This window comes from Vulpes vulpes, chromosome 13, assembly GCF_048418805.1.
Source record: "Vulpes vulpes isolate BD-2025 chromosome 13, VulVul3, whole genome shotgun sequence".
Classification (NCBI taxonomy): Eukaryota; Metazoa; Chordata; class Mammalia; order Carnivora; family Canidae; genus Vulpes; species Vulpes vulpes.
The window spans coordinates 43,222,535-43,235,667 of NC_132792.1; the positions used below are offsets into that span (position 1 = coordinate 43,222,535).

The following is a 13,133-nucleotide window of genomic DNA, read 5'->3' on the forward strand; positions in this document are numbered from 1 at the left end:
AGATTTTATTTATTTTATTGATTGATTGATGAGAGACCCAGAGAGAGAGAGAGAGAGAGAGGCAGATACATGGTCAGAGGGAGAAGCAGGCTCCTCACAGGGAGCCAGATGCAGGACTCAATCCCAGGACCCCAAGGTCATGCCCTGAGCCAAAGGCACCCCACAGGGAGCTTACTTCTCCCTCTGCCTGGGTCTCTGCATCTCTCTCTCTCTGGGTCTCTCATGAATAAATAAATACATAAAATCATCAAAATTTAAAAAAAAAGATCAGTTAGTGGGGTCTACGTCCCATAAATTATAAGCTGTCACACTACCCATAGCTAGGAGGGACTCAGATCTGTTGAAGGGAATGGAGCTTCTGACACAGTTATCAGTTAACACCTTTTCTGACAACAAAACAAGCCATTTCATAGGGAATTTGAAATTCCAACAGAAGTCAGGAAACTTACAGATTGATTATTTAACAAATTTGCAGCTGCTTGGGGAAAGCGAATTTAATCCTTAAACTTTTCTTACTAGGTTGCCACAAAAAAAGTCTGTGCTTAGATGTAGTCCGAGAGCATTTTCTTGGCAAGCTGGCTCACTGCCTGGAACCATGTCAACGCTTTGCCTAAAGCAAGACAGTGATTGTTCAAGTAGCAGACACGCTGATGGATCTTCCCGCGTGACCAAAATGACACATCTTCCACATTAGAATCCTGCAATCATGACTGTTACAGATAATGGGATTTGGTTCAATTACCCAAACCAAACAGCACATTTCTGTTGTTCTATATCCTCAATTCCTCATTATTTTACATTTTTAAGTATAGTAAGAATATAAATAGAAACTTTAACAACGTTCTACCAATGCAAAGACTTATATATGCAAAATAAATAAAAAAGATAGATCACTGTACTCATTGATTATAATAGAAAAAAAATTCCGTGTCCTGAATTACCTGCATGTCTCAGGTAACAGGGACTTAGAGTTAAGCACATCTGAATTGTCCAGATAATCACTGCAGCTCCACATTTTACTGCACTAATAGAAGAATGGCCTAAGGACAATTCTTAGATGAGGAAAATGGAGATGAAACCTAAGAAATGAGGTAAAATTCTACTTTCTTCTTAATGATAGAATGAGAATTATTTATAATCTCTGCACACCCTATGGCTACCTTAAGAGGGCTCCCAACAGAAGATCACTGTTTTGCAATTCAATACTCAGCTTTTCGGAGTATTAGAATTACTCAAAAGGGGGTGTCTCAAAATTAACCACAGAGAATCAAACATTACAAAACGTGCCCTCTACGTATTTTCTCATTCTCTCCATCTAGTGTGTGGTTGTTCATACCTTCTCTACATCGTTTGCAGAACCCAATAGAAAAGTTCCTTACTTGGTATTATGTGTATCAATGGTATGGAAGAGTTCATGTAATTCTTCTCCACTCAGAACACCATCTGCAAAGTATGCTTTGAATTCTTCAAAGGACAATTTTCCATCATCTGAAATGGTAGGAAAAGAGAAGAGAAGCAAATCATTTCAAATTTGTATTTTGACAAAAGTTTAAAAACTGCCCAAGTGCTTATGCAGGTTTACCTGTGTATGGATATACATTTATTTAAAAAGAAAGAATAATTCAAGGTGTTAAAAAGGAAAATAATTTAATATACCCCCATAGTACAAAGACTTCAGATGTATACGCCCTTATGGACTAGGCCTACATGGTTTTAAGTATGTTTGGGAACATTTATTTCTAAGGCAAACATTTAACAAGCCATTTAACTAAACAGGCCAAAGAGATATCCACCCAACCAAATAGAGCCTAAAAGTCAATTATTTAGACATTTTAGGTCCTCATATACAGGACCCGGCAGCTTGCAGAATAAGCAGTAGTTTTTAATAAGTGTATATTGACTGAATGAAGGTGAACATTTAGATTTTAGAATTATTACAATCCAACAAGCCGTCTTCATCCCTTCACTACTCAAGCAAATGAACACTTTTTAAAGACAAACACATTTTACTTATTGTGGGACACAAAAGTGAATGACCATCAAATCAGGGAGTCTAATAAAAAGAGCTAAGAGGTGTAGACATAAGCACAGGTATGTTACACAGTAACACACGGTAAGTGCAATAAGAGATACACTTTGGAATGTAGGGGGGTTAGGGCAATCAAAGATCCCACTATTTGGGGGCATGAGGAGTTTAGGAACTTTTGCACCTGACTTTCTACTACAGGTAAATCTGAATAAGCAGAGATGGAAGAAACACATTAGTAACAGATGAAATTAAAAGACCTCTCAAGATACAGAAGCAGAGAATTTAAGGGTCTTGATGGACATGTAGGAAAAGGAAAGCATCCTTCTTTCTGTGCAAGAAGCTGGTCTGCCGGTTGTCTCAGGTAAGTGGCTAGATGACTTAAGTGGTGGGATGATCCTCTCCACTTAGAAAGAGGCAACAACAACAACAACAAAAAGAGGCAGCAGAGGACTAGGAGGAAGGAAGTTACGGTCACCAAACTCCTATTGTGTGTTCCTACTAACAACACCATACTGAACAAAGTAGAATTTGTCTTTGAGTTAAAGCTGATAAGATTTAATAGGATTGGATCTTCAAGATCCATTTGGGGCTTCTTTTTTTTTTTTTTATGCCTCAAAAGATGGTCCCCAGACCATCCATTGTTCAGTTAAAATGCAAATTCCTGGGCCCTACCAGCAAATCCCAATCTCACAGAGGGCATGGAGCAGTGGGGTAGTCAAGAAATCTGGATTTTTTGAGATTCCTTCTCACATTAATAATTAACGGAAGGACTCAATAGACCTCATCACTGAATGACCTACTTTTTCAGATAGGGATTTAAAGGCTGTAACATTTTCAAAAAATCTGTATTTGCAAAATATAAATATAAAGACCCCTGAGAGTTTTTAAATTGCATATGATTTTACTTTTTGACTGTATAGGTCAATCAGTCAATCTTCCAGTTAATTCTTGCCAAATGCTAACAGAGCAGACTTAGCATTAGAGATCACAACAAGCCTGATCTGGAGTTCCTCACTCCCAGAGGCCCCCTGGACTGGATGACCTCAGTCTGGCTCAGCCATTCAAAGACCACAGCAAAAAAAAAAAAAAAAAAAAAAAACAAAGACCACAGCAACCCAATGCAAAATGAAGCTGAATCCACCAGGCCCATCTATTGTCTAATTTTGTATTTCTGCTTTTGGATGGGCTCTTTTAGTGTCATGTCTCAAATGACTATTTTTAACTCTGGCTTCATGTAACTGATGTTCCAGACTAGACATAGTTTTAGTATCTCCGCTGTGTACCTCCTTACTTTGACAAAGAAAATATATCACCAGGTTGGGGAATTGGACACAAACCACATCTAGGTATGGGGAGGAGGAAAGAAGGAAGAGGGAAGGAGGGAGGGAAAAAGATAGAAATCAACCCACTCTTTCCAACTCTGCTATGGAAATGTGTAACAAATGGGATACATACATATTCATGGTGGAATGTTCCCTTGGTGAGTATTTAATGGTTTTCAGGTAGGCTGAACCAGGCTATCATAGAATTTAACCTGCCTGTGCACTTTGTGGCAGGGTGAGCCTCTGGAAAACTACTTTACAATCAGCAGAAATAAGTAAGCTCAAGTGATAACGTAAATACTATCAAAAGCATCGAACAAGTGCTCTGATGATTCTATGAGGGCGAAAAGCCTTTTTACTTTGTAATTCTTATTAGAAAGAAATATAAAAAGAAAAAAAAAGGAAGCATTCAATTATAGTCCTGAAGGGTGGAAATTATATTTTTAAAGCCTGTTTTTACCACATCCAAGATTCCTGGAAGTCCTAAATTTGGGCTACCATACTTTTAAATAAGCAATTGTAAAGAATTACTTCAGAATATTTCTAGACTAGTACCTTAATGTCAAACAAAAGTATTACAGTATTTTTTGAAGGAAAAGGAGGCAAAATACTCCTTTCTAGTGGGGTTCTGCATTAACAAAGCAATCTCAATTTTTTATTAAAATTGTTTTTTTCTATTTCAATTTTCCTGTTGGTCTTCTCTTTAGAAATGGAATACAATTAAACCTTGATTTATACTGGTTTGGCCTACAGATTAGCCAAATCCTGTGAGATCTGATATACTATGATAATAAATCTTTTTTTCCCCCCAGGATTTTATTTAAATTCAAGTTAGTTGTATGTAGTATAGTATTAGTTTCAGGGGTAGAATTTTGTGATGCATCAGTTGCATATAAACACCCAGTGCTCGTTACAAGTGCCCTCCTTAATGCCCGTCGCTCATTTACCCCATTCCCCCACCCACCTCCCCTCCCTAGGATAATAAATATTAACCTTTACCACCAAAGGGTACAAGTTTTTCAGTTTTTTTATCCGACTTACATGCTCTGCCTGAGTTTATCCTGAGCATACCTGGCCCCTCCTCTGCTATTTTTAAAGTATTCTGGTCTTATATTCTATATCCGATTAATTTTTGAGATTGAGGTAGCAGAGAGAAGTTGCTTAGAAAAGCCTTAGAACAAAGAGAATCTTGAGCTTTTAACATGGATTTGCCGTTTGTCGGTAGTATAGCACTTTCATCCATTCTCTCATCAAATTTTTGCTCAGCTCCTACTAGGTTCCAACACTGTTTTGTGCTAAGGATGATGGCAGGCAACCTCGGAAGGAATTTATATTTATGACGGAGGATACAGCAAATGAGCAAACAAATACCATATGATAAGGGCAATTCTAGGAGACACAGTATGATGTGGGACCATGTAGAAAAGAAAACTAACCCAGATGTAAGTATATAGGGAAGGCTTCCCAGGAAAAAGTGACATTTCAGCTGAGAGATACAAGTGACAAATGGGGTTAATGGGGAAAGAACTGTAAAGGGTAAGAGTATTCCAGGTCAAGGAAATGCCAACCACAAAGCCAGGAGGCAAGAAATAATATAGTTGGGGAATTGAAAAGAAAAATCAGTAAACCAAGTCAAAGAATATATGCTAGAGGAGAATGATAGTTACCAGGGGCTGGGGCGGGGGAAATTGGAAGATGTTCATCAGGGGTACTAAGTTTCAGTTATTCAAGATGAGTAAATTCTGGAAATCTAAAGTACAACAATGTGACTACAGTTAACCATATTGTAATGTATACTGGAATTTTCCTGAAAGGGTAGATATTAAGTATTTTTACCATAAAATAAAAGAGTCATTGTGTGAGGTGATGAATAGGTTAAGTAACTTTATTATACTGAATATTTCACAATACATGTGTATACAAAATTAGCAAACTGTATACATTAAATATACACAATCTTAAAGTGTCAACAAAGCTGGGAGAAAAGACTACATGCTGGGTGGGAAGAAAGGCAAGCCAGAGAGTTAGATACATAGAGTCAATGCCATGAAAAACCATACAAATCTGGTAAAAACTTCTGAATTTACCCCAAGAGGAGCCATTGTCCTATTAGGAAGCTTACTGTGGGTGAGTAGAGTGGGGTGGACAGGTGTGGCACCAGAAGAGAAGACACATTAGAGGTCACTGTAGTAATTAGGGAAAGAATCAATGGTGGCTTAAACTTTGGTGGTGACAGTAAGAACACAAGATACGTGGCCAGATTTATCATCTGTCTCAGAAACAGAATCAATAGGAACTGGTGATCAGTTAGAGGTGATGGATGAGAGGGAACAATAAGTCAAAAATGATACCCATCTGGGACGCTTCGGTGGCTCAGCAGGGCATGATCCCAGGGTCTGGGATGGAGTCCCACATTAGGCTCCTTACAAGGAGCCTGCTTCTTCCTCTTCCTGTGTCTCTGCCTCTCTCTGTGTCTCTCATGAGTAAATAAATAAAATCTTTAAAAAAAAATGATACCCATACATACATACAATGGATATTACTCAGCCATCAGAAAGGATGACTACCTACCATTTACACTGACATGGATGGAACTGGAGGGTATTATGCTGGGTGAAGTAAGTCAATTGGAGGACAATCATCATATGGTTTCACTCATATGTGGAATATAAGAAATAGTGAAAGGGACCATAAGGGAAAGGGAAACTGAGTGGGGAAAAATTAGAAAGAAGACAAACCAAGACAGACTCTTAACTCTGGGAAACAAAGGGTTGTGGAAGTGGAGGTGAGTGGGGGGATGGGGTAACTGGGTGATGGGCATTAAGGAGAGCACATGATGTGAAGAGCACTGGGTGTTATATGTTAGCAAATTGAATTTAAATTAAAAAGAAATGATACCCCTCTAAGACTGAGTAATCGGATGGATGACATCTCCATTCATTGCAATAGAGAACACATGGCAAAAAGCATGGGGTGGAGTACAGTGCTTAGGTCTATAGAAATTGGATGTACCTATGGAGTAAGTAGATGCATCTAGAAAGCAGGAGCATCATGGTCGTATAGAAAAGGAGAAGGAGAGAGGAAGAGGGAGAAAGGGAGAGAGAAAGAGGAAGAGGGAGAGGTACTTCTGCATTACCAATATATACTAATTGAGGTCCTAGAAGTGAGTTCATTCTCCCAGAAGAATGCCTACAGTGAGAAAGAAAAGGTCCCAGAATAGACTTTGGAAATGCCAACTAAATCCTTTAAGTTTCAGATTTTATAAATGCTTGGCTGTTGCAAGGATTGAGAGGCTGTACAGAAAACACCTGGCACAGTACCTAGCACAGAGTAAGAGTTCAACAAAGGTTGTTATAGTCTTTGGATGGATTTACTTGTTCAGTCTTGCTCGGTCATGACCGTTATGCATGAATTCGTTCCTATCTTGCTCTTTTTCTTAAAAAGTACTTATTGAGTGCATACAGAATAATGGGTATTTGATATGTTTATTGAAAAATAGAAATTTTAATTTATTTTCTTAGGTAATAAGGGTTTAACATAGTCTAAAACTTTGGGCAGCCCAGGTGGCTCAGCGGTTTAGCGCTGCCTTCAGCCCAGGGCCTGCGTCGGGCTCCCTGCATGGAGCCTGCTTCTCCCTCTGCCTGTGTCTCTGCCTCTCTCTCTCTCTCTCTCTGTGTGTGTGTGTGTGTCTCTCATGAATAAATAAATGAAGTCTTTTAAAAAAATAAAACTGGAGCTTCTTTGAAAAAAAAGAGTCTCTTTAAACACTCAATTTTTCCTTCAAATGTCGTTTTCACAAATATGCCAACAATGAGCACCGATCCCAGCATTTCCCCTCCTACTATCATAATTTTAATCTAGTTTTTGTGATCATTTAAAGGATTATTCTTTGGACGCACCTGGCTGGCTCAGTTGGTTAAGCGTCTGACTCTTGATTTGGGCTCAGGTCATGATCTCAGGTCATGCGTTCTCACTGGGTGTGGAGCCTGCTTAAGATTCTCTCACTCCTCCCTCTGTCCCCCTGCCCTGCTGGTGTGCACTCTCTAAAAAAAAATATTATTCTTTCAAAACACTGGATTTTCCTTCCTGTATTTAAGACTTTTGAGCACATAAAAAATCTTGTGGTTTATTAAGATTAAATATTGTGGTTTATTAAGATTAAAACACCAAAACATGATCATCTTCAAAAATAAATGTACAAAATGAACACCTGGAAAGCATTAGTGAGTTTAACACACAAAGAACAGCATATACTTTGCATAATATGCAAATTTTTAGAGGCAGAAATAAAAATAGCAACCTTGTTTCTAAAATGAAGTTCTTAAATTGCAAATCAAGAAAAATAATAATTAATATATTAACATTTAATTAAATGTAAATAGATTAAATATGTTCTATCAAATGTACCTATCACTTTGCACAAGTCATTTAATATCATTGTGCATTAACTTCCTTATCTCTACAAGCTTCTACCTGTTAAATGTCTAATGCCATATATTTGTTTTAAAACAAGTTATTAAAAAAATAAAAAATAAAACAAGTTATTGACAATCTATAAATGCAAATAAAATAGAAGTTCTTCTGATTTCAACTCTAATATGTAAAACCTTAGACATTACCACTCCTGTCCTTAGCAGAGCAAAAGGCTGAACAAATTAAAAATCAATGACTTTTCTCGGACTTATGAGAGAACTGAGGTTGCAGGACAAACCACTACCCAAAATTTGAGAAAAAGACAAAACCAGAGAATCATAGCCAAGATCTGCTTACACAGAGGAGAAGCTACTGGAGACACAAACTGATAGAAACACTTATAGAGTAATTTTGATGAATTGCTGGAGGCTGGGTACAGACTAACATGAGAGGGAGAAACTCCTGGGGGCTTCAGGCTTTAGGGAGCTTCCACACTTTCATGGGTTTTATCTCCAGGAACCGCATCATGGTTCTCATAGTGAGGAGACAAAAAAAGATGTAGCTTTTTTTTTTTCACCATGTAGCTCTGGCACAGGGAAGAGCAAGAATAATCAATAAATAGACCCATAGTGCTCATCATGACTGAAGTCTATTCTTCAGGGGCACAGATTTTATCAGAACTCTACCCCACTTGGGGGAAGGACATTTCTCTCACTGCAGTCCCCTCTAGCCTTCATATCAAATAAGTTGAAGGGAAGCTACGAAACACTTGTGAAGGTCACAGCCCAGAAATATAGGCCCACTAAAAGACTGAGATTTAATCATAAGATTATTGACACATCTGCTCCTCCATTCCTTACCATTACACCAACAGGGCTCCCATATAAACCCAGTGGATTCCAGCTGAAAGAGCTGTAAGACTCAGAATCTCTCTGAAGAGTACTTAGGGAAGCCCAGGTCAACAGGGGAGACAAAAAGACAAGAGGAATTTGAAGGCTTTAGCACCTACAGCTAGAGCAAACATTAAACACTGCCCAACTCCTACCAGATAATTATATCTCAAGCTAGAAACCTAGTAATCTCATTTCCTATTACCTGATACATGATGATCAGCTTTCACAAAAATATTACAAGGAATGAGAAAATGCAAGAAAAAGCACGGTCTGAAGAAACAGAGCAAGAATCCGAACCAGACTCAGATCTGACACAGATATTGGAATTATCAAACAAGAAATTCTAACTACGATTAGCAGGTTAAGGGGTCTAATGGGAATAAAGAGAAGAGATGGATAATGTAAACAAAGAGATGGGAATTCTAAAAAAAAAAAAATCAAAAGAAAATGCTAGAAATCAAAAACACAGAAACAAAGAATGCCTTTGATGGTCTCAACAATATAGCTGAGAAAAAAATCAGTAAGCTTAAAAAAAAACAAGAACCTGAACAGAACATCTAAGAACTCTAAGAGATTTCAAAAGGTGTTACATAAACAACTGATGAAGAAGAAAAGATAGTACAGAGCAGAAGAAATATCTGAAATAATAATAGCTAAGAATTTTCCAAAGTTAATTACAGAAACAAAATACATATCCAGGAAGCTCAGAGAACACCAAACAGGCTACGTTCCTGCCCTGACATCCCCCCTACTCTGACCCAAACAACCCTAACACGTAGGCATATCATATTCAAACTACATAATATCAAAGACAAAGAGAAAATTTAGAAAGACGTAGAAAAAATTAATCTATAGTCTATATAGGATCAAGAATACAAATTAAAATTACAGGAAACTTCTCATGAGAAACCATGCGAGCAGAAAGAGTGTGAAATGAAATAGTTAAAATGTTGGAAAAAACGTCCCATAATCTAGAATTTTATATACAGTGAAATTATTGTTCAAAAGTGAAGCCGAGGGCAGCCTCAGTGGCTGGGAAGTTTAGCACAGCTTGCAGCCCGGGGTGTGATCCTGGAGACCCGGGATCGAGTCCCACGTCGGGCTCCCTGCATGGAGCCTGCTTCTCCTCCCTCTGCCTGTGTCTCGGCCTCTCTCTCTCTCTCTCTCTCTGAATAAATAAATAAAATCTTAAAAAAAAAAAAAAAAAACAGAAGTGAAGCCGAAATAAAGACCTCAGATGAACAAAACTGAAGAGATTCAGTGCCAGCAGAACTTCTCTACAAGAAATGTTAAAAAAAAAAAAAAAAAAGTTCTTAGGGTGAAGGAAAATGATTTAGGTCAGGAACTCAGATCAATATAATGAGGAGTGTCAGAGAAAGAATAAATGAAAATAAAATATTTTGTTTTCCTTATTCTGAATTAATCTAAGAGATAAATGTATAAAGTAATAATACTAACAGCATATTAGTAATTAATAGTATTTTGATATGTGAAATAAATTATATCAATTCATAAGGAACAGAAGACCTTGGAAATATTCCAAGGTACCTGTATTACCCATGAAGTTGTATAGTGTTATTTTAAGATTGATTTATATTAGTAAAAAATAAATATTGCAAGGTCAGATTGGTGGAAAATACAGAAACAACTAAAAACTTTTTTGATTCTCTAAGAGAAGACATTATATACAAAATGCTGTTTAAAACCTGATAAGGCAGAAAAAGAAGAGAAAAAAAAAGAACCAGGGGAACTAATAGAAAATAACTATAAACATAGTAGATATTAATCCAAAAATAACAATAATCAATTTTAATGTGAATGATCTAAGTACACCAATTAAAGGGCAGAGATTGTTAGGGTGGGGAAAAAAAAAACAAGAGCCAACTACATGTTGTCTACAAGAAACCCACTTTAGATCTGAAGACTCATATAGGCTAAATCTATGCAGATGGAGAAAGACATATCATAAGAGTGCTGAACAAAAGGAAGCTGAAGTAGCTATATTAATTTCAGTCAAAGTAGACTTCAAGAAAAATTATCAACAATCAAAAGGGGAATTACTTAAGTATAAAGGGGTCAATTCTCCCAGGAGACAACAATTCTAAGTGTGTATGTGCCTAAAACAACATCAAAATACATGAGGCTGAAGACAAAAATAGACAAATCCACAATAATAGTTGGAGACTCTAAACCCCCCTGAATCTAGACACAGACTCTACACTTTTTGAGATAAGAAAAATTAACTCAAAATGGATCACAGACCTAAATGTAAATGCAAAATAAGAGAAACCTTGGATCAGGTGATGAGTTTTTAGATACAATACTGAAAGTACAAAAAAACAAAAAAACAAAAAAAAAAAACACTGAAAGTACAACATGAAAGAAAAAAATGATAAATTGGACTTTATTAGAATTTTAAAATTTCTTTCAAGAGAATGAAAGACAAGCCACAGGCTGAGAAAATATCTGCAAAACACATTTAAATAACGACTTGCATCTATAACATACAAAAAACACTTAATATAGCAAAAAAAAAAAAAATAGCAATGAGTAGGCAAAAAAGCCAATTAAAAAGTGGGCAAACACATGAACAGACACAAAACCAATGAAAATATACATGCAGCAAATAAGCATTTAAAATATTATCAATATTGATTATCATAGGTAATTAATCATTTAAATAGTAATGAGATACTACTACATACCCTTTAGAATGGCTTCCCTCCAAAAAAAAAAAAAAAAAGAAAAAGAAAAAAACAAACACAAAAAAACATCAGCACCAATTCCTGGCTCGGATACAGGGCAACAGGAACATTAATTCATTGTTAGTAGGACAGCAAAATGTTGCAGCCACTTTGGCAGCTATTTTGGCATTTTCTTATGTAGCAACCATGCTCCTAGGTATTTACCCAACTGCTTAACAACTTAGGTCCATACAAAAATTGCATGTGAATGTTTACAACAGTTTTATTCATAATCACTAAAAGTTGGAAGTAATTAAATGTCTTTCAACAGGTGCATGGATAAAGTAATCTTAGTACATACACAGAATGGAATATTACTTAGTGATTTTTAGAAAGTGAGCTATCAAGCCAAAGAAAGTCATGGATGAATTTTGTCAATCTAAAAAGGCTATATACTGTATGATTCCAATTTTATGACATTCTGGAAAAGACAAATTTGTAAAAACAGCAACAAGGTCATTAGTGGTCAGGAGTTCAGGGCAATGAGGGTTGAAAGGACAAAAACAGGGGATACTTTAGGGTAGGGTGACTATTTTGCATGACATGGTATGACAGTAATATGGCATTATGCATTTGTTGAAACCCACAAACTTTACAGCACAAAGAACAACAAACTTTAATGTGTGCCAATTCTTAAAAAATCATTTAGGAGTTCAGGGGATTCCAGGCTGGAATGCAGAATGTGACAAAATAATTTAAATATATTAGAAATGTATGAAACAACTTCACTGAAGGTAATGAGGGAAAACAGTGTTGACCTAAGCAATTCTGGAAATGAATGGAGTCTATATAAAGGCAAATAAGCTGTCCAGAAGCACTGTAATATAGTTGATATAGTTGACAAAGTTGGGCGTACAAGTAAAACATCCTGAATAATACACATGCATACTAGGATTGAACAGTTATGCGAATGAACAGCTCACTGGGGGAGCCAGGTGTCTCACTGTTTGATAGGTTACTGATAAGCAAAGGGAGGAGGTGGTAATGGTTTAAAGTTTGAGACAGCACTATGAACTCATGTTTAAATTAATATAGACACATACGAGTACATGCAGAAATATGTAGAGATATGCATACACTTGGGCTAGTATACACATATATATTTCCTTGCTCCATCAGCCGAGAGAGCTGAGAAGCAACAATGACACACCAGTAAAAATGAGCACATCTACCACCCACATTGTTGTTTTTAATATCATTCTCTAGTAAGAACAAAAATCAAAGATCCTTGGAGAAGTGACTGATTGTCATATTGCGACAGGAATTACAAAAGATGAGCCTCAAGCATCTGAAGGGCTGGAGAGTAAGGAATTATTAAAGAAACCGAAAAAAAAAAAAGAAACCGTAATTATGAGGGTAGGACAAAGGCACACAGGAGTCTACTGAAAGAGCTCCCGATGATCAAAGTGGGACAATTTGAACAATAAAATATATTGAGTAGTCCCAGATTCATCACAGAATAAATACCCATGTGTCCATAGTGTTATAAACAAATACTGAATAAATAAATACATCTATAAAGAGAAAATAGACAAATCTCCCATGCAGAAGAATTATAAATATTTCATGCACATACTCAGTCCTCAAGGAAGTGGAGCATAACTCCGCACTCCTTAGGCTTGGGCTGCCCCGAGTAACTTCCTCCCAAAGAATCAACGTTGCAAGTGAAGAAACCTGACAAACACTCCCTGAACCAAGGTATTGAGGCCAACACCAACAGTCATAATCATGT

The 13,133-nt window shown here is 36.8% G+C and overlaps 1 protein-coding gene across 1 annotated transcript in view; it reads right to left on the minus strand.

Annotated features, from left to right (window-relative positions):
- NECAB1 (N-terminal EF-hand calcium binding protein 1) overlaps positions 1 to 13,133 on the minus strand; it is a 187,590-nt gene that overhangs the window by 152,741 nt on the left and 21,716 nt on the right. The window contains exon 3 of the mRNA XM_072734344.1: positions 1,380 to 1,488. Within this exon, the coding sequence (XP_072590445.1) occupies positions 1,380 to 1,488 (109 nt within the window). The remainder of the gene's footprint in view (positions 1 to 1,379; positions 1,489 to 13,133) is intronic.